At 38.7% G+C, this 27,477-nt stretch overlaps 1 protein-coding gene across 2 annotated transcripts; it reads left to right on the top strand.

Moving 5' to 3' along the window:
- Positions 1-1,661: 1,661 nt before the first annotated feature.
- LOC124285744 (nuclear receptor subfamily 2 group E member 1-like) lies at positions 1,662-25,962 on the top strand. Of its 2 annotated transcripts, none has more exons than XM_046722018.1 (8): positions 1,662-1,885; positions 8,268-8,349; positions 9,994-10,012; positions 14,868-15,003; positions 20,370-20,596; positions 21,309-21,540; positions 22,018-22,167; positions 22,988-25,962. In XM_046722018.1, exons 1-8 carry the CDS (start codon positions 1,861-1,863, stop codon positions 23,254-23,256), a joined length of 1,140 nt encoding a protein of 379 aa, XP_046577974.1. In that variant the 5' UTR covers positions 1,662-1,860; the 3' UTR covers positions 23,257-25,962. The 2 variants fall into 2 exon arrangements, with proteins under 2 accessions (XP_046577974.1, XP_046577973.1); XM_046722017.1 differs by having other exon boundaries at positions 1,664-1,885; positions 20,370-20,632.
- The last annotated feature ends 1,515 nt before the right edge of the window (positions 25,963-27,477 follow it).

Here is a 27,477-nt window from a genome sequence, read left to right as displayed (position 1 = left end):
AACATCTTAAAACGGTGCAGTAAAATTCATATTTTGCTTTTGGCTTTAAGTATTAGGGCTTTATACTAATACCAAAATCCTATCTCTGGTTCCCTGTGGGCAGAACGTATGCAAACACTGTTGGAGGAACACACTTTGCCCTATGGAAAGGCATTCGGTCTGATGTGCTAAAAATCACCCTATCAATGTCAACTTTGAAAATCTGATTAAAGAAGCAAAATCGAGTCTATCACGCAGTGACACTACGGTAGACACTACCCTGTTTGCTTTAGGTATATCATTGAACAAGTTTCGTGCCATCCGTATGAAGTGAGTCGGGTAAAGCAACCGTGGACAAACACAGGGAGCACCTTGTGCCTACTACACTCAAAGAAGAAAGGTCTTTCTTGGTTTCTTGTCCCTCTCCAGTTTCAAGCTAAAGGTAGGCTTTTTGTTTACATTAAATTGACTTACTTTGTTGTCGATATATAAGACATTGTTCTTCGGTTCGTTTTCGCTCCCCAGCATGGGGCATGTTGTTATCCTTGTGCTTTAATACTTCCCTACTACTTTATACCATATTACAACATCGCAAGCTTTTCCTTCGAACATGTTTGAAAATATATTCACCTTGCTCTAATATTGCAAATATCATCAACGGTTTTGAAAGATTGAGTTGATAAACAAATATTGCAAACACCATGTTGCCATTGCTGTTTGTCGCGTATTTTGGGAACCTATATATGAAAAGAGATAAATTGGAAAATTTAACAGACAGTTGATCTGATGCCTATATGTGAGATATTTACTGGTAGTGAAAGTGGTCATGAGTATAAGTATACGGGACATTGCTAATGAGGTATGTATATTTGATAAAGGAAATAAATTGATTTTAAACAAATAAAACGTTTCATATCGTTTTGAGGTTATTTTATGTGAAATGGGAATCTCTCCAAACATATATCAACTATATCAACTGCTTTGTACACAACTGTCAATGCATTGACTCAATTAAAACTAAATAATTTAGCAGTTGAGCTAAAAAAACTTGAACACACTGAGAGACTTGCTCGCTGAAAAGTGTCTAACAATAAATTCGTAGCAGGAAATATCAACATATCTATGTTTTCAATATTCACTTCAGAAACTAATAAAGCTGATAAAAACAATAGGGTGCAATTATCACAATTGCATTTTTAAAAACAACAAATTGTGTATGAAATAAGAAATTGAAGTTGAAAACAGTTTTGTCTTTGAACCAAAAATGATAGAACTACGTCGATGTGGATTAATAATTAAAGCTTATAATATTTAGTCTAACTTATCATTTTATCACCATATTTGTCTTCACGTTGGTCTCTTGGACTGTGTCCACTCGAAGAGTAATCACTGCCAACTGCTAAATGTCCAGCCCGGTGGTCGGCAAGGACCTGTCATATTACCACGGCTATTATCACCTAACACACTGAGATCCCCGTTTGTGAAGTAATTGTGTCTAGTTATCTGGGTGGGGAAAGCTTTTGACGAATTCCAATACAAGTGACATGATTCTCCATACACACCGACTAAACAGCTAAGTCCCTGCCTCCAAAACGCCTGTGCTTTATCCGTGCGCTTCAAGCATGCCATCCATTGTTGCAGAGAGCCAATCGCGAGAGGGCTGGCTTGTCAACGCAGGAGTATGTAATCATACAGTTTGACTTGTCGCCACCAGACGAGGCCAAGTGAGAGAAGCGCCAAATGGTGCTTGTTCGTCTCGCGCTCCTACTGCTCTGTGATTGGCTGGCATAGAGCTCGGGTCAAAGTGGGATTTATCTGTTCTGCGACAACTTCAACACGGAGTAGACTACGCCAAGTGATAGCACAGGAGAGTGGATTAAGATGAATCGACCCTCGGGAACTTCCAGTAAGTGTTTGGTGTATATATGTAGATAACAAGTCTTTTCTTAACACGCGTTAAACAGACACTCGACGAGGATCACTTCCGTCTTTGTAACATTGTGTAATTGTAGCGATTTGTTACTACCGATAACAATGTTTATTTTCACCCGTAAGTATCCAAAGCAATAACGTTCCCAAAACATAAAATATGGACTCTTAATGAAGGTTTAAGATATTCATTTATGTACAAAGATATTTTTTGTGTCTTGAATCAAAGTATTACCTTTTATTGTAATATTGTTGTTAAAAATTAATGTTGATATTTTTACTCGTTTATGATGTTTATATATCATATATGGTATATATATGTTCACATGGAAAATGTGTTACATTCTTCTATTACTAATACTACTTTTAATTATATATTATAACTTAGTACAGGTATAAATTCAAAAAGCACGATAAATACATGTAGTTGACACTTGAATAGAATATCATATGAAATTACGACATAATTAAATTCACCAGCCCACCATAAAGAGTGTTAGCATGTTCAAGTTAATATCTAGGAGGATACTACGTTGTGTGTATAAGTGATTAAGTTCTGAAGGCAACACATTATGTCTCAAGTTATGTATTCCAGTCTGTGTTTACGATATTGACTGTTGAAGATTCCTAGGTCGATGACAAGTACATGACACAACCCTTATCTCAACCTTGTCAGCTTATTTATGCTACAGAACAAATCTCGTAGCTGTAGTCTTTAAAATGACTTCTGAATAATATATAGAAGCAATTATTGACTCGCGGTTATTTGGTAAATGCACGAAGAGCAAATTTCCGTTGATGTATAGGACGAGCTGACTTGTAACCGGGTGTCTCTGGGTGGGACGTGGACTTGAAGACGCTACACTGGTGAAAAGACGTGATAAATTAAGGGACTATCCCACACAGTGATACTTGTACTATAGCAATCCTTAAGTGTTTTTAATCACGATATTGTAGGGGTAAATTAAAGTGTGATAAATTCCACGTCACTAGCCTTCACGCAGACGCTGAGAATGAGATCTGGGAATAATGTTACATTATGTATGTATGTTTAAATATCATGTACCTTGTAGACCTTTCTAAAATTGAATTTTAGAAATGTATGTGGGGGTAGTTTGAATACAAGTGCCAAGTGCTGGTGATTGTTAGGTTTTGAATGCCAGCATAAATTGTATCTTATTCCAATCCAGTGTCTATGAGCATGTTATTTTTTAATACATTCAAACAGCTTAAGGAACATTTACCTATAGAGTTTAATAACAATGTCATATATAGGAAGCTTTGTATTTTATTAAGTTTAGATAAAATTATCACCTTTGGTTACTATGATACTGTTGTGTAACTGTTATCTACAGCCACTCAAACCTTCATTCAATAAAATATTTTTTTACTGACAAAGGTGTCACCAAGTTTGATCCCGAACCCTCTACGTTTTTAACATAAAGCCTGGTAAACCAATGAGTGATTCAATTGATTTTTTTACATGCCTTAATCTTTTTTTATAAACAATTCAGCATAATCATTACCAAAATGAACAGGTAAAATAATCAACAGCAGGTAATAACATTAACATATTGGATGGATGGAAACACTAAGAAAACATGATAAAAATCAAAACACTACATATATTAATAACTGTTTTTGATATTCCATGAATACAAATGTGTTTCCAGAATGTTGGAAACATGTTCACTGCACAATAGATAGTTACAGTTCGATTATGACAGGACATCCTGTAATGCGTTTGTGAAAAAAAATCAATTTGGTTTGAAAACAAAACTAAAACAGTCACACCATATCATTAATGATCACATCACAAAGTTTAATTTATACAATGTACTGTTGTCGTCATGTTTTGTTTTTCACTTGCTCTGTTCCAGGAGATATAAAAAATACATTTATCGGAGATGCGATTTACTATATAATTCCCAAAGAACAGGAAATACCATGCCCTCCAAGTTAATCGTGTTTAGCCTTGTAGGTGATCCTTGTAAAACGGAGTGACCGACAATAAAGTCCTCTGGTTTAATCTGGACGGGCACTTGGGTCCAAATCCTTCACTACAAGTGTTCCAAAGCTTTTGATACAAGTGCCAAATGATGTGGTATCATCTTCAGCGCCGTGGTCAGACGGTCTCTATCAGAAGCTGGCTTGATCTCCCTGTCAAATAGACCCTAACTTTACTTGTTCGAGTTCGCTCTCCTTATCCTTCCAATGTTTGAATGTTCTTTACGAGAAAAACATTGTTCATCCCTAATAGGCCCAGAATGCCAGAGAGAAAGCATCTTCCCTACACTTGTCGCGGTATGGGATACGGATTCTGCAAACTGACTCGAGATATGACAAGGATAAACACATTCGAAGGCGCTGGGCACTGCGTCTTATACTTAAGCATACAGTTGACGTTGTAGCAGGTTCGCGGCAGAGGCTGCAGGCGGACCTTAAACCCTGGACGGATTTTCTAGCATTAAGCTAAGCATACCAAGCAAACATCAAGTCAGATTCGGACAGTGGATCAAATTGAAATTCATGGCAATTTTTTCAAGTATAAGCATTTTGAATATGCAATATATCTTTCAGCAAACTAGGAAAATTGTGTCCTCAGCTAAATAATCAAGATTAAATCAGGGCCTATTTAGTGTGTGTCATATTGTCGTACTTGAAACATTGTGTGAAACAAACCAATTTTCAGTAAGTACTATTTTAACGCCAACTTGATTTTGCTACTATGTATTTCAGCACATGTTTGTTTTCTAAAGCATACCATCCACCACGTGTGAAAATGGCTTAAGTTTTGTTATTAAATTTCTTACTCAAATATGCAAATCTATAGAAAATTACTTCTTTCACAATAAATGCATTCTTCGTTATATCAACAGTACATCATAACGTATTTATTATAATTATCGAACATAATACCCGTTATGATTTCTATCATGTAAACAAAAAATACAGCATAACGTATGTCAGACACATTATCATATTAACTAATCAATTACGTACAGGTTTTTTTCAGAAATATTCAATTTATTCCTTGAAATACATAAACCAGTGAAATATGCATGATCTTGATGTTTTTATACCTGCGTGTTATCTTGTTGCTTTATTTCAGAGCTGTGATTAATTGTTCGCCCAGTTACAATATGACTAAATGGTGTGAGCTGTATAGGCATAAAAACGAAATGCCCGTATCAGGTAAATGTATAGGAAATCAGGGTAGCTGGTAGATTACGAGATTATCCCTGCACTTGAGCACGCTATTGATTGTTAAGTGTCACCGTGTTGCTGGGACTTACTTAATCATTTCAACATTCATCTAATCTCGTAATCAAGTCTCGCCGCCTTACGAATACACTCACTCAATTGATTCCATTGCGAGTTAATTTCACGGGACTCCTCACTCGGCGAAACTTTTAATGACACGAGTTTATTGTATGAATAAAAGTTTATAAGGCAATGCTTTGACATACCGCGTTACTTCCTTACTACGGGGTAGCGTCACGTGTTCTTTAGATTAGCGCGGATTATCCGATAAAGGATGAGGTATTACCGAAGGATATTGCACATACACGCGTGTGGTATTGCTAGCTATATTGCCCGATACTATCTACGTGACGACTGGTTTCATAAAACTCTGTCCAAACCTCCTCATTAAAAAGTTAATAAAATATTTTTATGGAAAGCAGTATACAGCGGATATTAGAAGCATCGTTATGTATCGTGGCTACCACGGGGTGTCTTGTCTATGTACAGCAAATGAGCCGCTGAATCATTCTTAAAGTATTCAACTCACATAAACACATCGTTTATAAAAATGTTATCAGTGTAACAAAGGTTTTTCTCCAAGGTTAGTAAAAAGATTCTGAATTTTATAGTTTCAGTACGTTCACATTAATGTAATACTATTATAGTGTATGCTTCAGATAACAATTATTAATTGGCATGAACATATTTCGTTGACACTTACACACTTCATTTGCGTATCTGTTGTAGAATGATGATAAATATATAGATATACAACTTCGTTATTCTGTGAAAGGCGACGTTTCGGCCTAGATTCTAATGTCGTTGTCACGCTTGTTGTGATTCATCTCTATCTATTGTTCTTTAGACACGGGATAAAATGTTGTTTTATCATTTCATTAACAATTTCAATGAAGTACATTGATGAAGAAAATATTCATTATTACCAGCTAATCAGAAATTTCAAACAGTCATTTTATAGAGATTATGTGTTATTTCAGTTATTACAAAGCCATAATAATATATCGCTGATATTAGACATGCCAGAACGCACTCTGATGATTTTGGCCATGTCTATCACACGATTAAACAAGATAGACCACAAAATTCTATACTTTAGAATGAACACAGAAACATGCCCCAGCTGCACTTTTCCTCGGTTTTTACATCACCACATTACAACAACTACATTCATGTTGTTTTTTGAATGAACATCACCTTCAGTTTTTAAATTATTGCACATGTACAATCCGTCCATAATAATTATTTTTGTTCAATCGGCTGAAAACTGGTCCGTTTTGAACATTTTTCGATAGATATACAGAAGCTCAAGCATGAATATATTTTTGTATTGGTTCTAAGCTCTACACGACATCTCTCTCTCTGGAATCAGATAATGAGTGCCTTCTAGCGCGTTATTGTGAGTGCACTGTTTATATTTGCTGTAATTTCTAAACTCTGGACGCTCGCTACTCTGTTCTAATCGTTTTCACTGTACAACTTTCCACTTTCGTTTACCAATATAACAAACTGTTCAATTATCCCCATAACAAGATGACGGAGCATGTAGGGACATAATGGCTATAATATTGACATTCCTAGCTAAATGAAACGAAGTCGGAACCCGTGTTTGCAGTATTCATTTGCCTGGCTAAAACTTTCATTATAATCTTCATCATACTCCCTTTATGACTAAGTCATTCTGCTTTTCCCATGTACTGTTGTAACAAAGGGAGATGGGGGATACTGTTCTGGAAAGTCGGACAATAAATGATTCCTCTACAATAATCATTTGTGTGTTTAAGATATCAATGGATGCAGTACTATCTCATATCTGCCAATCTTCGGCATTTTTTTCCATCAGGGAAGACAAGTCGGAGAGATAATTGCTACCGTTGGGTGTGAATGAGCTCGGTGTGTTTGTCTGAATATTGATTTTTAATTGGAAGCCTGTTGACTTGGATGCGACAAGTTAACATTCGAATCTGCCTGATGGTTTGCAAAGAACGGGTTTCTTTGATTTAGTTGTTTGTACATTAGCGTACCATGCGGCGAGCACAATGCGCCTTTTATTACGAATCGGATGCTCACGACTCTCTCCGCGATTGTTCTAGACAGTCAATATGCAGACACTGTTGGGAAATCAAGCTTGTTGTTTCTGAGGTATCGATTTGGAACATTCATCTGGAGTCCACCGGCAAACACTGATGAAAAGTCGGGACAGGGGAACACATACGCATACCTGTGTTGTCAGATGGGAGGAAGATTTCTATCTGATCATTTGTCAACACCTGTAGGGCTCCTGGAATCCTCTTAAGTTTATACCCTGCTTAGGCTCTCGCTTCCACAGTCCTCACTGCACAGCGGTATACCAGCTTCTCGTATCATTTCGACATAATTTGGAAAATCTGGTGGTTATTAGATAACTGGTCATTACGCTGCGGTCATTATCTAACCACGAGGCTGGTGTAACAGTGGACATCTCATACTGACCACCTATTGTCTGGCCACAAGGCTGACTGTTTAGGGTTGAAATGCGACCACGAGAAGGTAACGCAACGTTTCACGCTTTGGTAAACACCTTACGCTTTCTTTGCTTGTCAACATAAGTGAGAGCTTCATTACTCTGTTATGTGACGCCATGGCTTCTATGGGAGATACGCGGTTTCGTAATCTTCACTTCACTTTCACTGAACTGTTCCAAATTGCTGGTCGCTTTTTGTTACTCGTATTGAGCAAGCAGTGGGAAAATCCGCCTCTCTCTCACTGACCGTGGGGAGACAGACAGTACATCTCACCTGGGGGCACTAATCATGGAACGCTACTCTCATACCCGTAATTACATATCTGCTGCCTGTAGAGACTTACCTGTGTCGCTATTGGAAAGCAACAGGCTGTAAAAACAACTACCTTTCCAAGGCTACAAGACTCCAAGTATATATCAAGCCTAATTATATTCATGTAAAAATGACAACAGTTTAACTTGCATTCGACCTTTCATGATATACATCAAACTTGTATGACAATGAAAAAATGTTATTACTGAAAAAATCACTTGGGAATATTTATAAGTTTATATCAATCATGATGATGACATGTGTTTTGTTTCGATTCAGGTCGTATTCTTGTGGACATACCTTGTAAGGTCTGTCAAGATCACTCGTCAGGAAAGCACTACGGAATCTATGCTTGTGATGGGTAAGGATGCATTGATATTCAAAAAGTATATGTCAAACTTCCTTTTATTTCTGTTTGTTTATTATTAGACAAACATTTATTTATCTATTTATTCATTCATTTTATAGTCATTATTTATTTATTTATTTATTTATTTATTTATTTATTTATTTATTTATTTATTTATTTATTTATTCATTCATTATATATTTTATAATGCATAGATACTCGGAATTTTATCGCTTTTATAAACTCATGGTGATATATTTGATATCAAAAGACACTCGGGTGAGATTCTTTATATATCTAACTTATGACAAAATCATTGATTGAAGTTACAGGTAGTGCTCAAATGTTTCTCCTTTAAAGCACCTCTAAGTTGAAGGCGAATATTACATGACATCAAACAGCGAGTCACAATGCAGATTTGTCTATTAATCCAATGCACTGTCAGTCCAATAATATTTCATTGCGGCCGTAATAATGAGGCTGTATATCAAATGGTTCCATATGTTGTACTTAGTTATATTAGTAGTACAAAGTGCAACATTGGATCTATTGGCTGGCTTCCACGTAAACTACCATTGCAGTCAGGCCCCGTACCAGCTTGCACAGGTATCAGTGTTTAGTTGAATTAAAATAACACAGCCTGGTTAATATACCACTACAGGACTTCGATATTGTTAGCGAGCTGACATTGTCTGTTGATCTCAGCTCTTAATTATTGCTCTATAGGAGGATGACAACAACATCTGATTATATTTTATATGCAAGGATAAATCATAGCTGTCTAAGGTTATTTTAATTCATTTTCCCCCTTGAAACAGAATACCTAAAGCGTACCTAAAATAATTTTCAAAGTTTGATTTATGGAAAATAATTTTGTTCTCATTAACTAATCGCCTTTGTTGATATTGAAATTCTACCCTTTTCCCCATTTGTGATTATCTTTCAACGTATTTGCTTTGGACAAATATTGGCATAAATCATGACCTTTTTGTTTGTGTTAATGGTATTAGCTTTCAAGTTTAATCGTTGGTACAAAGTACAAGTGAAACCTACACAGATCACATTGAAATAGTACAACAACGCCACCCGTTAAAAATGAAGATTATGAACTGTTTCTGAGATTGAAAAGCACCTGCTACCTAATTCAATATTCCGATAAATACATCATCAAAGAAACAGTACCCCTACATGCAAAGTTTAACTGAAAATTTACTTCCTTCTTTTACCAGTGGTAATAGAAACTCTAATATATAATATTTTATAATACATATACTATTTTGACAGTGTGTACATGTATAATGTATGTAAGTTCACATAATATTATGTTATTACTTTCAATCTTAATATACATACCATAGAAGAGAAACAACGAAATAATACACATTTGTCATCCACAAGTATTAAAACTCAACAATTCCTCTCCAATGAAATGTTCTAAACGTTAAATGCCATTGAGCATCGTCATCCAATCAATAATTTCATGTATTATTAATTAAATTGTAAGGTAATCAACATCCCAGTGTTGCATTACTTCATCAACATTTGATAAAGGACCCGATTTTCAGTCATTACTTACTAACGTTTCCAAGTATACAATATTTTATCATGTTCCTTGTAGACAAACCTCACTAATGCTTTTTAAATCTTCCTTTCCAGCTGTGCCGGGTTCTTTAAGGTGAGTTTCAAATGTCTTCGTTACTTAGTCCGCCCTTTTAACATACATATTTGTCCGCCTTTGAGTCAAAGTTAAAAGGGACGCAACTTTTCTCTCCAGGCAAAGTAACCCGTATAGTTTCCGCCTGCATCCCACAAAGACAATCAATTCCCATCATCCTCCCCTCCCCCACTTGTCACCCCTTTCCGTCACCCCAGCCGTGATGACAGTCATATGAGGGGGGCATTTGTTGACGGGCACATCGCACGGTCCGCAAGCTGAAGTCGTCCCCCAGTGCAGCGTGTTCTTTGACTCCAGCTTCAGTGTTGGCAACCTGTCTATCCGGATCAAGTATTAACCCCCGTGTTTACTAGAACAAAAGTCTTCCGATTAGAAAGTTTAACATTTTCTTACCCAAACCCACCCGTAGCGGCTCGGCACGCTAACATCAAAGGACAAGGTTTACGTCCTCGTAGCTACCGATGTTTCGAACAATATTTAGTTTATACGACAGTCCCCTATAGGGCTGGCACGGGATTTCCTGATATCCCTGGCTCGCAAAATTAAACCAAAAGGTAAAAACTTAACGCAAACCTTGTAAAAAATTTGTCGATAAAGCGTAGAAGTGGAGGGCTTGAATGTCAATAGCACAACTACGGAGGGGCACGTTGGATTGCGGAGTACGGGGGGACACTACATAGCATAGATTGCCAATACTGAGATAAAGTGAGAGCCGCAAAAGTCAGGTTTGCTTATGGCTTTTGATTCTGTTGAAGTTACAGAAACAAACCAACGGCAAAAACTCGCAACATTTCTGAAACAGCTCTCACAGCTCTTCTCAGGAAGATTACGATGATTTGCAAACTCGAGTATTTACCCAAAGCCCCTAAGATCAAAACTTGTCAAAGATTTGTTGATCAAAAGCTTTAGAAGTTGTGACTTTAGCGATTGCTTTGAAATGATTGATTTGACCACACGGCACGAGATCACGGCGTGACCCTGCGAGATCTCACTTCACAGGGCTGAGTTGCGTCATTGCAGAGTGGACAGACTCAAATAAACTTCAAAATTCGGGATCTTGCGGTTTACCCCTTCCGACCTCAGTATCCAAACAAAACATGCATGTTCGAGTCTCGCGCGGAGTCCTACGTCTCGTGGAGAACGTGATTTGCTACATCCGGGTAATGACAAATGAAACGTAGATGTATTTGCTAACCCTTTTCCAACTATTTCATTCACAAATATCAACGTTCCATTTCCTGAGATGGGACAGAAAAACATACATTACTGAGTATGTTATTCACTGATGTTAGATTACTATTACGGTGCGTATGTTCTTGACGTTAAGACATTGATAATAGTTTGCATTCACTTTCGACATGATCCATGTTGTTTATAAGCCCTTTATGCGAAAAGGTACTCTGATTAGTTCGCAAATTATTTAAAATGATTAAATGCAAGATTACTAAGTAAATTTAAACATACGAAAACCACCAAGGGCTTTTTGAAGGATTCGCTATCGTAGATCTGTTACTAGGAAAGTGACATCCTCGGCTGTCCAGGGTTTCGGTTCTCCATCCCATTATGGTAAATACCCTGGTCGCAGTGAATACTGTACGTATTCTGCTGACACGGTGCTATAGATAGCCATCCAATGAAAACTACTGTGCTGAGCAAAAGAAACTACGTGCTCAGTTATATTTAAATGGGATTTATTTGGGTGGTGACGTCACTTCCGAAGACTATCATTGCGAATGGGCCACAGGTATTTGTCATGACCGAGGATGAACATATACAGAGAAAAGATCTAACAAAATGGAAAACAAATGCCGAATTATCCTGTTAGTAAATATTAACAATGATACACAGAGCAAACTTATACGTTAAGTGCTTTATCAGCAAATGGGCAATTGTGTGGGTATTAATCGCTCGTAACACGAGTGATGTCTTTTAAGACTTGGGGCGGTGGGGCAGCCTAGTGGTTAAAGCGTTCGCTCGTCACGCCGAAGACCCAGGTTCGATTATCCACATGGGTACGATGTGTGAAGCCCATTTCTGGTATTCCCGCCATGATATTGCTGGAATATTGCTAAAAGCGGCGTAAACCCATACTCACTCACTCACTCTTTTAAGACTTTAGCGGGACAGCTGGTTGGTGTACTAAATTGTATACAATAAGTTGTACTGTGTGAACGCATCTCTACTATATTAAACTATAATAGCGCATCAAGATTATAACATGGTGCATCCAAATTGAGGGCACACATTGTACCCTTGTAGTATTCGAACACAGGATTGGTAATTACGTGCGATCGAACCAGTGTGCGAAATAGCCACTGGCCCTCTAGCCCGTAGCTAGTAAAAATCCAGTCGGGCCAGTAAATTCCCACAGTCACTGGCCCGACTGGCTAGTGAATTTTCATGGGGTCATTTTGTAAATATATCACTCCGACATGTTAAGTTGTAATACACTTTTTATTCATGCTAGATTATGGCCTAAAAAATGTTCATCATATTAGCAGCTTAATGCTGAAACCCGTGTCATTCCCACAATATCTTGTTCTCATCAACCGGTATTTTTGTAATCTTTTGCTTAGTATCTACTTTCTAATTTCAGGCTAGTTAAATATTTTGTTGGCTAGTAACTTGCAGGTATAGCTAGCCCGACTGGCTAGCATAATTTGGGAACTATTTCGCTTACCATCAGGCTAACATTTACCACATTAACACTTACAGATGCCCTTAGTCAGAGGGACGTGTTAATGTAGTTCGCCTATGTTTTATATCGAAGCGTGATGACTTGTGTCCGTCTCACAGCGGTTGATCAATACCTTGACTGGCATTATCTACCAGTTACGCCGGCGTCATAGTTTCCACTGATAACATGTACATATCTCCATAGAAACGGCTACTCAAAGTAGGCAGAAACGTATACACCGTATACAAGCTGTGCTTTTGATCTCGTGTGGATATCGTAATTTCACGACTGGTTTAGATAATTGAAAAAAAATATTTTTTGAAAAACAAATTAGAGAAAATAAATATTTAAAGACGAAAACGCTTACATTAGCCAAGTGTATCTATTTTTTCATGATTATTTTTGTAAAAACAATTGTGTTCAATTATTATTTTCTGAAATGATTGTAAACAAGTCGAGCAAGTTGACGTGGACATGTATATTTTGTGATGACGGTTATGACGGGACAGAAAAATTATTAACATATGACATAATGAGATATGTATCAGAAGTTTAGTCCAAGTGAATTCGTTTTCACCAACCCATGCTTTTCGTAAGACGCGAGGATCGGGTGGCCTGGCTCGCTAATCTAGTTGAAATATGTCATCATGCCACAGTGGCGTAGATCGACGAGCATGATGACTGATTGACTGGTGAAGGCTCGATTTATTACAGTCATCAAAAGCTGGTATATTGCTAAGTTCGGCGATAAATAACAAACATATCAGAACGTGCGACAAGTGCCTGAGTAACGTGGGCTCCCGATATATTCGACATTCTTAGTCTTAATACTGTGCAACCTTCAGCAAAAAATATCATACATTTTTATGGACGAAGTTCTTGATTTTGAATACCACGTACTTTTGATCAATGATCAAAAGCGATTTTTTCAATATAACACCAGTGTGTGAGCATGGTTTTATACCTCTTTCAGCACTATTTTGGCAACATCACAAAAGGGAACGTCAAAATTGGCCTTCAAAGATTGTACCCATGTGGGGAATCGAACCAGGGACTTTGGCGTGACCTGCAAACGTGTAACCTTTAGACTTGCCCTCCGCCCCTCTCATTATATAGATATTTTGTCTTCAGCTCAACTTTATCATATATGTCGAGCAAATCCCGTCGTCTTATTCCTTTTCAGTCAGGTAAAATAAATTAAGATCAGGATTTATCCTTTCGTTTGATTATATTGTAGTGAATAAGCGAGTCTGGTTTGACGTCGCTTTTAGCATTGTTCCTGAAATGTCATGGCTGGGACACGTAAAAACTAGCGTCACACGTTGTGACCATGTTAATGAAATTCCAATATTGAATGTTATATACTAAAAAATTCCAAAACCGAATGTATTGTGTTATAACCCAGAAAAAAGGAACTGTGGATATTATATAAGGTCGCTCTGACATCGTAATATCCAAACTTTAAAATACGGTTATATCGAAGTCAAAACGACATATAGGTTTATTACGTTTCGTTATTACCGTAGTTCGTTATACACATTGTATCTCAGATCGATGCTCATGCTGTTGATCACTGGATTGTCTGGTCCAGACTCGATTATTTACAGACCGCCGCCATATAGCTGGAATATTGCTGAGTGCGGCGTAAAACTAAACTAACTCACTCACTCACTCACTCACATTACATCTAAAACACACAGAAAGTGTTCGGGATAAAAAGCACAACTCGTTATATCCGCCAGTTCGATACAAGCGTTTTTGTTATAAACGTTGTTTACTGCATATTTGGCAATACACAAGCATATCTTAGCTCGGCTGGCAAACACCCAGGTTCGATTCTCAATTTGGTGTGTGATACCCATTCTTAGTGTCATTCGTTGTAATGGCTGGCATAAGGTTAGAGGTGGCACAAGACCGTAAATTCATGTCGTATGAGGGGCAGTGGGGTGGCCTAATGGTAAAAGCGTCCGTTCGTGACGCATAAGACCCGAGTTCGTTTCCCACATGGGTACAATGTGAAGCCCATTTCTGTATCCCCCGCCATGATATTGCTGGAATATTGCTAAAAGCGGCACAAAACTAAACTCACTCACGTCTTTCGTGTAAAACTCTGTATCAAAACACGTTTACCAATCGTATGTTTTTCCAAACTGACAAAGTGAATTTGTGTTTCTCCAGCGTTCAATCCGTCGGAACCGCCAATACATTTGCAAATCGAGAGGACAGGGGAATTGTCCCGTGGATAAAACTCACCGCAATCAGTGTCGGGCGTGTCGTCTTAAGAAGTGCATTGAGGCTGGCATGAACAAAGACGGTAAGTAAACTTTGTGGCTTTGTCTTTTCCACAAGCTGTCACTTAAACACGAATAATGTGTTTTATTTCTTCAGAAAACTATCATTGGTTTTTACTGAGAGCGAGCATGTTGCAGATGAGTATGATGGTGGCTTGGAAAGGAGGGGGCGTGGTTTGTTTACTTTCTCTAGTGGAGTTCCCTCCCTATAAAGACCACTGATGAATGTGCCCCTCTTTTCTTCTTGCATATGACTGGGGGCTTCTACTTTCAAATGATGCTTTTTGCATTCTATGACCTTTTATATGACATCAATCGTGGTTTTGTTCTGAAGTTTGTTTGATTTTCAGCTTATAATAACCCCTTTTTGCCTTTGAAAATATTTCAATAAATAGTCATTGTCTGGTTTGGACTCTGTATTTTTCGGCATTGAAGCAATCAATTTTCGTAATTGTGGTACGTTGACGCGTTCCGTCTTTTCATATCTCCCAACAGTCGTAGTTCACACAGACAAATAGTTCAAATCGCTAGGAACAATCCAGCTTGTCGGTGACTGTTTGGTTGTCTTAGTGTAGCATAAATAATATGATTGACCGAAATAATAACTTTAAACTAAATAAATTGACCCCATTCACATTGTATCGAAAGGAGCCATTAGTGGTTCCCCTTCGACCAATCCGTACGGTTATAATGTTCGGATTGACCGAGAATGACAAAAACGAAAAACAGCAACTAAATCAATACCTATTGACAATGGGGAATCATTTCTTTCCTTACAATTGTCACGTTTGTGATGATTTCTAATTATGGAAACATAACAATTGTCATGCTTGACAAATTCCGTTTTAACCTTACATATAATTATAATAGGCTAGCAAGTACAGTACCACTAGGGCATTTATAACTATGAAAATAATCGGTGATATTTCAGTTTCAAACATCTGCAACAGCTTGCAAACCTTCAGGGAGTCAATATATATTACCAACAATTCCTCACTTCCAGTTCCGTTACTGAACAATGCGCATGCACAGCGGCGTCAGCTTAAGGTTTGGCTTTACAGAAAGTCATTAATTTGCACGCACACGGATTTTCTTCACCATTTCCCTTTGTATTTTAAGCCAGTCACCTCTGGTCGACAACATATGAATATATTATATTAAAAATCATTCAATCTTTTGAAAAGTATCCACAATTTTAATGTTTTTTTCTGGGGACAGCGACAGTGCGTTGTGTAATACGTGCGACCAAGGGTTGATGAAAATAGCACTTTTTCCGAAAGTGAATTAGAAAAATGTGAAAATCAACCTTCTATCGAATTAATTTGTTGGGTTACTTTTAATCTGTTTATGTAGCATTTCTTGTTACCTGAAATGAAATCTATATACTCATATATATATATACCCGTATAAAAAACTGAAATTATCTTCGTTTATCTTGAATGCAAATATACATGTTGCTTTGGCCAAAATGACAAAATTAAACATCCCTAACTATTTGTTTGTTGTAATCGTAATAAATGTATTAAAATAATTTATCAAGATACATGAACGTTTCGAGACTATGCTATGCTTGGTGGGCATGAATAACTGAAAGAAAAGAGAAATCAGAAAAATGTATTTTTATGAAAAGTATTAAACTTACATTAGATTCCCTACAAAGAAATCCTTTTTGATAGAAGAGTACACGCTGACATGTTGATGATATGTTTTAAATCAAAACAATCATCCCAAAAAGGTATCATACGTCAGTTGCAAGGTAGAATATCGTGCACTTAAATTACACATTACATTGGTTCACAGTTCTCCATCGTTATACGTATCACATCCTGTTTTAAAATTTGTTAAAAAATCAAAATCAAACATGTGAGCAATTAAAATCATAAATCAAGAAAATATGTCAGACGATTTAATAATGAAAGCCAAATCATTTTCAGCAATTCAAACACAGACATTAAATCTAAATTAAACGCCAGTTAATATCTGCAGATTAACCATTTTGACACAAAACGAGAGATCCCCACTCGAGACATCCACTCCTATGAGATCGTGTTTCCCATGAGCACGGACGCTGTGGTTTGTCTAGCCGAAAAGCGGGGTGTTCCTCATAATTTAGCGATAATACGGCGATCAGCGAGTAACAACTTTTAATGAGCCACTCGAATTTGATGAGTCGATCGTCAACACTGGGACGCAAGGCGAGAAAACTCGCCATGAGCAGCCGCGGAGAGACACGCCTGTACGTGGACGAATAATTGACTCGGAAAGCACACGTACAAATAGAGTCGAGGCAACCAAACACGGAGGACTGGGCGAAACACTCCGATTGTAACCCGATGAGAAATGCGCTCAACGATTTGATTAGGCAATTACCGGCGTCATTGTATGACGCGGAACCTCTGAATAGCTGGTCACGTACCTAAGCTGTCCTTGTGTAATTATACTCAGGGGGCAGGGGCTCATAATCCGGGGGGTGGGGCCCTCATGGCCAAAAATCTGTCAGTTTTATGAAACATTTGTTTTGATCTTAGTAATATTTGTTACGTTCAACGAGAGTTGGACATAGTTGGACATTGTAATACATTGCATTAACGCGTTTGAAATACCTGGAATGTCCACAGACACTGCTGTCAATTCAGCCTAAGATAACATGGACTGTAGCGTATGTTTAGCGCTTTGTTAATTAAGTTCGCGAACATCTCTCAAAATGTCACCGTTTAAGGTGTTTGGAGCCAGAAACTGTTTCTTTTCAAAAGGACCATTTCTGAAATTCCTGAAACTGATTAAATTCCGCTCATGATGTCGGGGTGTCCATTTCAGTATCCTTCTGGTTATTTCACAAATGACAACGTTTAACTTTACATTCCATCATCTTACGCGAGTGAAAATCTGTCTGTATTTTGTTGGGTATTTTTACGTCTTGGGATCTCCTGCTTATACTGACTGGCACAGTGAATTTCACATCTTTGCACGGGACGACTTATTTTCACCAAGAGCTGCACCGGTCATATTCGCTAATCACAAATATTTTCCAAATCATTTATGTAATTCCACAGAGCGTCATGACAACTTCTGATTGAATTTCGCGATAAGTGACACATTTAATTGTGTCTTTAATGTTTCATGACATCGTTCTTTGGCCTGAAGTTCGTTAAATAAATAATTTATTCACATTATAAAATATTAATAACGCTCTGAAAATGTTTTTAACAACAAATTTAGGGAAGTTGTAAAAATATAAAGAAGGATTTAAAACGTTTAACACCTTTGCGTGGAATTAAACAAATGAGCCATTTTGATGAAATATACCAGCAAGGATACAGATTCATTCTGAGAAAAAACGATTCTGTTATGTTCTGATAAGCTAGCAATACCCGAGAAGAAAATTTTGTCAAGGACATTTTACAGCCTCAACAGAATAGACTCAAACCTTGTGACAGAAAGATAGCAGGGTAGGGTGAGGGTCTTCAGAGAAGGTATTGTGATTGCTTTGTCATCGTGGTTTCGTTCTCTCCCACCTGTCTAAATACACAGCATAAACTCAATAGTCCAGGATATCTCTCAATTTCCAGGTTTGCAAGTAATGTACACATGACGTTCTCAGTTGGTCCTCTTCTTATTCCAAAGCTAAAATAGTCCTATCATCCGGCCAGCCAAACACAGAGGACTTTTGTTCGGTAGTCTATTGAAAAGTTATACTTTGTGAAGGCGGGTATGCGATGGGTTTGACCTCCGCGGATGTGTGTTTAACCAGCTCATGAACACGTAGCGAGGTGGTCTTCTCACACAGAAAGTACCACAGAGGAACTTTTGATTTTCCTGAATACGATATAGGCTATGATTTGTTTAAAGCCCACTCGCGTTAGCACCTCTTTGGGGATTTGTGACCGATGAAAAGGACAAGGTGAGGCACCCTTCAGAAGCCACGAAGGCAAACATGGATTTCAACCACATCTCTGCCAGACAACAAATCCCTGCCTGCGTTCAGGACTCTTCCCACCTGACTCAAAGACTTAGTAAAAGTTTTCTGCTTGACACCTGTAGGAGTCAATATTTTTTTGTCAGGTCGTGAGGTGCTGGCATATTTGCTGATGATCGCAAGTGTCTTTGCCTTCATCCATTTAATTGCCTGTTGTACATCTACATCAGTGACACCGATAGAACCCACAGAAAGTCGAGTGTTCTCGATACACTCAACAAGAAGCCACCCCCGACTTGTCTAACCTTCCCCTCAAGCTCTACCCGTGTGTGATCAAATAAGAAAGTTGTTTTGATAATGACACATTCAGACGCCTTGTGCGGCGAACCCTTCAAAATAATGTCATTCTCAGCATACCATCGTGCTCTTGATAAATATTAAGACGCTAAGGATATATTCAGATTTGCAAAAAGGATTTTCCTGAAGTCTAACGAGTATTTGACTTCTATTCACTTACGCACAGGGGAAGGTGTGTGTCGCATCCCACTAGAACATCCTCATCCTACAGGGTTTGGTACTTAGCCAAGAGAAAGGTGGAACAGAAAGACAACTTGACTATATTGTGTTTATTCAATCCTGCCTTATCCGCTATCCGCGTAAAGGGGCTTCACCCCAACAATACTCGTCGGATTGTTCAAGTGATTTTATAGAATTTGCAATGTCTTCAAAGTGTTCGAATATTTATAAACATTTAACTGATGGTTTCAAGTCATATGGATTACGACACACATGGCATGGTCATTTTCATAACTCATTTGTACATACTGATAAGTCTATAAAATTATGTATTTGCATATTTAGGTTACGAAAGGTGTTTAAATTCGTGTTGTATTCGATACAAACAGTATGACAAGTTAATTATTAACACTAGCTGGCTTAGCCTCTTAACACAAGGATGGAATTATGCCAAGCATGTTAGTAGAACACTACCTACCAGAACACGGGACTGCGTTATTATTTCACCGCGGTGTTGGAAATCATGGATAACCATATCATGAAACAAATCTGATTGGTCGTTCCCTGCCAAATGATTAAATGTTGTAATCTCTGGTTAACTGGATGTCCGAGCAAAATACATTCAAGTCGCTTAAATATCGCGTTGTTGTCTCACACCATTGTTATGCACAGTTAAGAAATATCCAGAATTCACAAATATAAAGTCGCAATTTTACTACGTCCGGGCTTCGGAACAATGTGGAGGTAATGGTGTCAAATCACTACTCACTCACTCTGTAATTCAGCTTCCTTGAAAAATTTCGATTAGCATCACGGAAATTCGTTCTTGTCACGCATTATCCTGTGTTTTCTTTATTTTCAGCTTTTTATTTTTGTTCAATATTGCGCTTTTATCTTGTTTTCATTGCACATTTCATCAGTTTTATGAAGTCTATAAATCCTTTTCTTTCTCCACAGCCGTTCAGCACGAGCGAGGTCCTCGTAACTCTACAATCCGCCGCCAGGTTGCAATGTACTTGAAAGAGACCAATGAGTTGGGGACGGTATTAGCTGCTAATCCGTACCGCTCTCCCTTCCTACCCGCCTACGTTGGCTACGAACACGTCAACGACGGTATCACTGTTTCAGCCGTCGACCCACCCCCCACCGCTACCCCCGGGGTGATTATGCAACCTGTGCCAAAGGTGGGTACAGATGTATCTACCATCAAACCCAATCAGGTGCGACATTGTACATTAACATTTTTTTGTCTGTTAAACATATTTAATAATAATAAGAGTCATTCATGGGTGATAATTGAAATTGATCAGAAGTAATCGTGGCATTATGCAAATTAGTAAGCATTCATTATTAAATAATACCATTGCTATGTAACAGAAAGTGAATATTATAAAGAGATTACATGCAAAGCTGGGTTTTTTTTCGCAGATAGTAATAACATTTTGAGTTAAAAATCAAAATTTAAAAAAAATTCTAAATATTTGATATGCCACTTCCATTATGCATACTGATAATACTTATTTAAGTCCATAAGCCTCTTGGCCGCTGGTGTTAAAGATAGTTCATGTCGTTTTATTTGTTCTGTGTGTACTTATAAAACAAGGGAACGAATAAATAGGGTAACTTTGAATATCATGATAAATCATGGCCCAAGATATTGTTTGTCAATGACCACTCGCATTCTACTACTTGGCATGTTTACTAGACAAGACTCAGTTCAATGAATCCCCAAAATAATCATTTCGGCAAGTTTGTGAAGTATTTCCTTATATTTTTCTGCCAGGATATATGATTTGGTCGTCTTTGTTCCGATCGTACACACAGAATCATCTGAAATGAAAATGTCTTCAAGATAGTGAGACATCACTTGACTTATGCACCCCATATCTATTTCAGTATCCACACGAGATGATGCAGGCTTATTTCTCGAACCCTGAAGCTGTGTGCGAGGCGGCGGCAAGATTGCTATTCATGGGTGTGAAATGGGCCAAATCTGTGCCAGCCTTCCTTAGTCTGCCCTTCAGGGACCAGGTGATTCTCCTGGAGGAGAGCTGGAGGGAACTGTTTGTCCTAGGAGCAGCCCAGTTCCAGATCCCTCTTGATGCAGGACCTCTTCTATCCGCTGCAGGTTAGTCTGGTGGGACTTCATGTAACCGGGACCTGCATAGGGATATCTCTAACTTTCGATACAATATAAAGTTCGTAATAAAGTAGTAAATTTGTCCACAACCTGTTCATCACAACCGACATGTCGTATTCGACTCGATAGAGTCGTTAATGAGTGTATGGTCTAAAATATGGAAACAAGTTCGTCTTATTAAATATGTTCTTCTAATGATCGGCTTTTGGGAATATACTTTTCTTAATAGAATTATTTATATCATTGTCTAAAATATGTAATTAATAATTTGTCTGGAGAAGTCATTGTTTGGTGATGGTTTCGAATGTACCTAAACCAGAACGTCAACGCTATCTATTCACACTAATGTTACGTCTCAGATGTAATTGGGGCTGAACATCATGGGCAAAGACAACTTTAAAACCCAAATATGGACTTTCGGAACTAGTACGGTATATTCACGGAAATATTCAACTCATATTACAGGTTTCACATCCGATCACACTCAGCCAGACAAAGTCGTCAGCCTCATGACTGAAATCCGTGGCCTCCAAGACGTCATCGCCAAGTTCAAGGCCATACAAGTGGATCCAACTGAGTACGCATGTCTGAAAGGGATTGTCTTATTTAAATCAGGTAAGAAACAAAAACTTCAGACAGGAAAAGGCGATGGTACGTGTTAAGGATGCTTCTACATTCATGTACGATCTAACTACCCTTAGGACATAGGCTGTACAATGGTTAAACGTTCATTTTCTTGTCTTGAAGACAGAAAAATGTTTTGGATACACTTAATTTCTTTGGTTTTCATAATCAAACAAATAAGTAATGACAAATGATGCAAATATCACATCGCAGGCAATAAATCGTATCACGTGGTGTTCATGATGCATTTATTCAATACCAGTGGTGATCTTTCATGGGTGACTAAGTGAGTGAGTTTAGTTTTACGCCGCCTGTAGCAATATTCCAGAAATATCATAGCGGGGGACACTAGAAATGGGCTTCATACATTGTACCCATGTGGGGAATCGTACCCGGGTCATTAGCGTGACGAGCAAACGGTTTAACCACTAGGCTACCCCACCGTCCCCTATCTTGCATGAACATGGATGTCATTATACACGTATACAAAACAAAATCTTCAACAAAAGTAAAAAAAGTATTTAGTCAAGTTCTTCCACGTACCAATATCGTCACCTTGTCTATGGTCGTTTGAGAAGCCAAGCTTCAAGGCATTCCTATCGCGTAGAAAATATGAGTCGATTTTCGACTTGTGTTGAATTGTCCTTGTAGTAATTTGGCTGTAGTATTGCTAAAACTAACATCTATTTCCTGACATGCTCTCCATATTTTGTAGAATCATTTGTGTCCCTCGTGGGAACATGGCTGTCTATTGCTAAACAGTCAGTCACTGGATATGCCACATCCTCACCCATGTCCTTTTTCATTGCAGTATTTCCAAGCAATAACACTGAGATGAAGACCTTACGAGAGTTCCACACAGTTGCCACACTCCAGGATCAGGCACAGCTCACCCTTAACCATTACATACGAACAGCCTACCCAACACAGCCATTCCGTTTTGGCAAACTGTTACTGCTGCTCCCATCTCTCAGGTCCGTTTCGCCTGTCACCATCGAGGAGGTGTTCTTCAGGAAAACGATAGGACAAATTCCCATAGAACGACTCTTGGTTGACATGTTTAAATCAAGTGACTTCTGACTACATGGTTGTGACTAGTATTAAAGGTGAAGGTAATGAGAACTGTGCTGGCTGAACCATGTATCCAGACGGGAAGGTCAAGGTCGTGGCCTCGTGAACGCCCATGCTTCAGAAAATGCAGGAAGCAAGACCACGTACCTGGGTCAAGGTCAATGTCAAGGACATGTCCGCACTCCCAAAGGCGATCAACCGGCACAACATGTTGGGTGTTACCCATGCACCGACAAAAAGGTTGATGCGCAGACGAAACTGCATACAGGGGAGATAACTCATATGCCACCAACATGCGACATGACCTGCTTAGGCCGATGCTGTCCCAACAGTGCTGATCCAAGCAAACTTGGCACATCCGGGCGATTGCAAGGTATCTACATACCTACATACATTTGCTGTGGATCCGAGCATAGCGTTGAATATGCAATACCTTAGCTGGGTGCCGTATTCTATCATCTGTGATTATTGTTGCAATAGACTTTATTAATTCTGATGCAACGTTGAAGCTACCTCTGTATTCTAATTAGTGTTGTGACGTTATAGTTGTTTCATACAGAGAATTGTTAACCTTGAAAGATCTGATACACTTTGTAGATAGATGTGAAGCAGGAATCTCCTATTTCAAATATTTCCTTTTTATAATATGTGTTGGATCTGATGTATTTTATCCTCAGCCCTCGAGGCTCTAAAGATATAGTCCATGCACCAGCACACTCAACAGCCGGTACTTCTTTCGTCTCTAGCATGCTATTCTTAACTTATAGTTCAATATAGTGTTACGAGTTCGTGTACACACATTTAACAGGCTTGTCACCCTTGTCGTTTGAATTTAGCGAACATTACCTCTCGGGTAATCGGTAGTTGCTCACTGTCGGATTGTGTTGCGCGAGTTTGTAAGGATTATCTTTCTTCGGCGGCGATCTCGACACCTCTGACACAATATCGCCAGGGAAAAGCTGTCGACACCTTTCACCGTTCGGTTTGGGAAGCGTCCGGTTTCATTGTCCCCTGAGTGGTTGTATGCTTTCCTGGCATTGGGCGGGTACCTGACCCCCTTGTGCGTGCCGGGAAAGGGGCCACGCTGGACTTGTAACACCGCTCTGAAACTCAATCTTTATCCTGAAACCAGAGACCCCCGTGACCATGACAAAAAGTCAATTTTTCCTTTGATATCCTTTACCGACGGAACGAAGATCGTGTAGGAATCTTAATACATACGGTGACTTGTGTAATGCAGACTGTTCTAGAACAATTTGAACTCAAATCACAAAGAAAAGATTTCCCTCAAAGCTAATACCAGGCCCTTATCGGGGGAATACAAATGAAAGGCATATATCGCATAGCCTGTAATGCCCGTTTGCTTGCTCACCTGGTGGGACACATTCTAGTGTGCAATTCTTACGTTTACCCTAACACCAGAGACATTGACGACTGAACTGTTAACTCCTAATGCTCTGATTGTTCTCAAACACATGTTGACTGAGGCCAAGTGCATCATTTAGTGCTAGAAATAAACAAACATTGGTCCATTTCCTCAGAACCTTTAAAAACACTTACAAATGAAAAATGATAAAGGGATCAACCATTTTTTAATATTGTGGGGCTGGGATTTCTTTTTGAGGGAGTTTGTTTTGTCTGTCACTGTTTCCATACATACACATTTTTCTCTGAAAGAAACCGCGAAACTTTGTTTTTTAAAACTCGTCTTTATATTTAAACACCGAGGATGGCCAGTGAACGATTGAAAACTTTATGTAAAGCCTGAGATATATGTTTTACTGCAGGATGAGGAAAGTAGTATTTTAAAAGAAATCTCACCCCACAGCCCAACTCCAACGAATAATATCAATTGGTCAAACCCAACCTATTTTTCTATGAACTTTTATTCAACATCTTTATCTGTCCTACAGTCTATATCGAATCTTTGAAGTAGTTGTTGATTTGTTGGTGCAAAAAGTAAAAGTATATTAGTGCTGAGTTTTTATTTTTATATTTGATTTGTGCTTCCATATCTTCAGTGTTTATCCTGTACATTTATCACTGTAAAACGGATTGTTATGTTTATTTATTAGCTTTATCAACACCATTACGAGGAATGCCATGTCCATTTGATAAATAAAATGTTATTTCAAACCCTTTCTATATATTTCCTTTATGAATCTCGGTTTGTATCATATCCAGTCTATAAAGTAATTTATTCATTAGGTAAGTCCTATTTTGGAAACCCCTATTTTGTCTGTGGACTTCCTATGCAATATGCAACAGAACGCTTGAGTAAATGTAACTTATCGATAAATTTACAATTCTTGAAATGCGTTTCATTACACAAGACGAACGTAATGACAAGATTTATCGTTGTAAGATACTTCAACTTGAAGTAGTTTATCAACTTGAGATTATATTTTACTGCTTCTATATAATCTTAAATGCAAAACGTTCAATTTAATTTTGTTAAACTTTATTAACGTTGAGAGCAACTTCCATAAAATAACTGAATAAAACAATGACGGACAGCCTCGTTCTGCCTTATAGCAATGTTTTAGTGACAGGCCCTCTGCTCTATCTCTTCTCTTTCACAATGTATGGAAATGTTTACTCCACTTCCTATTGAGTGCAATACATTTCTTCACGCACACGTCAGTGTCTCTGACTCAGCACCATTACAGATGTTTCATTTTGATGTATGATGTAATAAATGATGGATATACCTTATTATTTGTTTTTCTTTGTGGCTGGAGCTGAATGTTCAACGGGATGGGACGATGGGTGGCCTATTGATGGAGGTGTTCGCTCGTAACGACGTAGAAACGGTTTGATTCCTGACGTGGGTACGCGTGTGATGCCTATTCTTGCTCTTTATTTCATACTATTGGATTACTGTAAAACTGACTGACTGACTGAGTGAGTATGGTTTTACGCCGCTTTTAGCAATATTCCAGCATTATCACGTCGGGGGACACCAGAAATGGGCTTCACAAATTGTACCCATGTGGGGAATCGAACCCGGGCTTTCGGCGTGACGAGCGAACGCTTAACCACTGGGCTACCCCACAGCCCCGATTACTGTCAAACATGGCCCCTTTCGACAGACGTATGATAGAAAACTTATAACATACGTAGTATGATGGATTTACGACGTAAAATGAGATATGTACTTCAAACGTAACCTGAGTGACACGTCCCTGAGGTAGTATGAGAGACTTAAACCTAGAATGAGTGACTTATGCCAGGCGTAGCATGAGAGACTTACAGTAGACTTAGAATGAGTGACATACGCCGGACGTAGCATGAGAGACCTACACGTAGTGTAGCATAGGGTTTTGGTTTTTCACAAACTCAGTGTGAGCCACTGACAACAGTCGTAGCATGACATACGTACACAAGACGTAGCATGAGTTAATCGTGTGTCTGACATAGTATGAGAGACATAAAACACACATAGTTTGAGTGAGTTACAACTAGCGTAGCATGAGGTACTTCTAATATACGTAGCATGAGCAACCAACAACAGGAGTAGCATGAGATTGTTACGTAAGGCGTAGCCTGAGTGTTCATGCCTTACGTAGCATGATCGACCTGCAACAGCCGTAGCTTGAGTGAGTTACAACTAACGTTGCGTGGGGGACTTATAACATACGTAGCATGAGCGACCTACAACAGCAGTAGCTTGAGTGAGTTACAACTAACGTTGCATGGGGGACTTATAACATACGTAGCATGAGCGACCTACAACAGCCGTAGCTTGAGTGAGTTACAACTAACGTTGCATGGGGGACTTATAACATACGTAGCATGAGCAACCTACAACAACCGTAGCTTGAGGGGCGGTGGGGTAGCCTAGTGGTTAAAGCGTTCGCTCGTCACGCCGATGACCCGGGTTCGATTCCCCACATGGGTACAATGTGTGAAGCCCATTTCCGGTGTCCCCCGCCGTGATTTTGCTGGAATAATCCTAAAAGCGGCGTAAAACCATACTCACTCACTACAACTAACGTTGCATGGGGGACTTATAACATACGTAGCATGAGCGACCTACAACAGACGTAGCATGAGATTTTTTCGCAAGACGTAGCATGAGTGTTCGTGCCTTACGTAGCATGAGCGACCTACAACAGCCGTAGCTTGAGTGAGTTACAACTAACGTTGCATGGGGGACTTATAACATACGTAGCATTAGCGACCTACAACAGACGTAGCATGAGATTGTTTCGCAAGACGTAGCATGAG

The sequence above is a fragment of the Haliotis rubra genome, unplaced genomic scaffold (genome assembly GCF_003918875.1).
Source record: "Haliotis rubra isolate DU_JTF1 unplaced genomic scaffold, ASM391887v1 Scf368, whole genome shotgun sequence".
Taxonomy (NCBI): domain Eukaryota; kingdom Metazoa; phylum Mollusca; class Gastropoda; order Lepetellida; family Haliotidae; genus Haliotis; species Haliotis rubra.
Note: the sequence above shows the minus strand (reverse complement) of the source record. Positions and strands in the feature narration are given on the sequence as shown.

Bases quoted from the DNA above. Each gene is read 5' to 3' on its own strand.
- LOC124285744 (XM_046722017.1), top strand. From the start codon at position 1,861: ATGAATCGACCCTCGGGAACTTCCA. The intron at 15,004-20,369 runs GTAAGTAAACTT...CTTTCTCCACAG, and splicing joins GGCTGGCATGAACAAAGACG to CCGTTCAGCACGAGCGAGGT. The intron at 20,633-21,308 runs GTGCGACATTGT...TATCTATTTCAG, and splicing joins CTACCATCAAACCCAATCAG to TATCCACACGAGATGATGCA.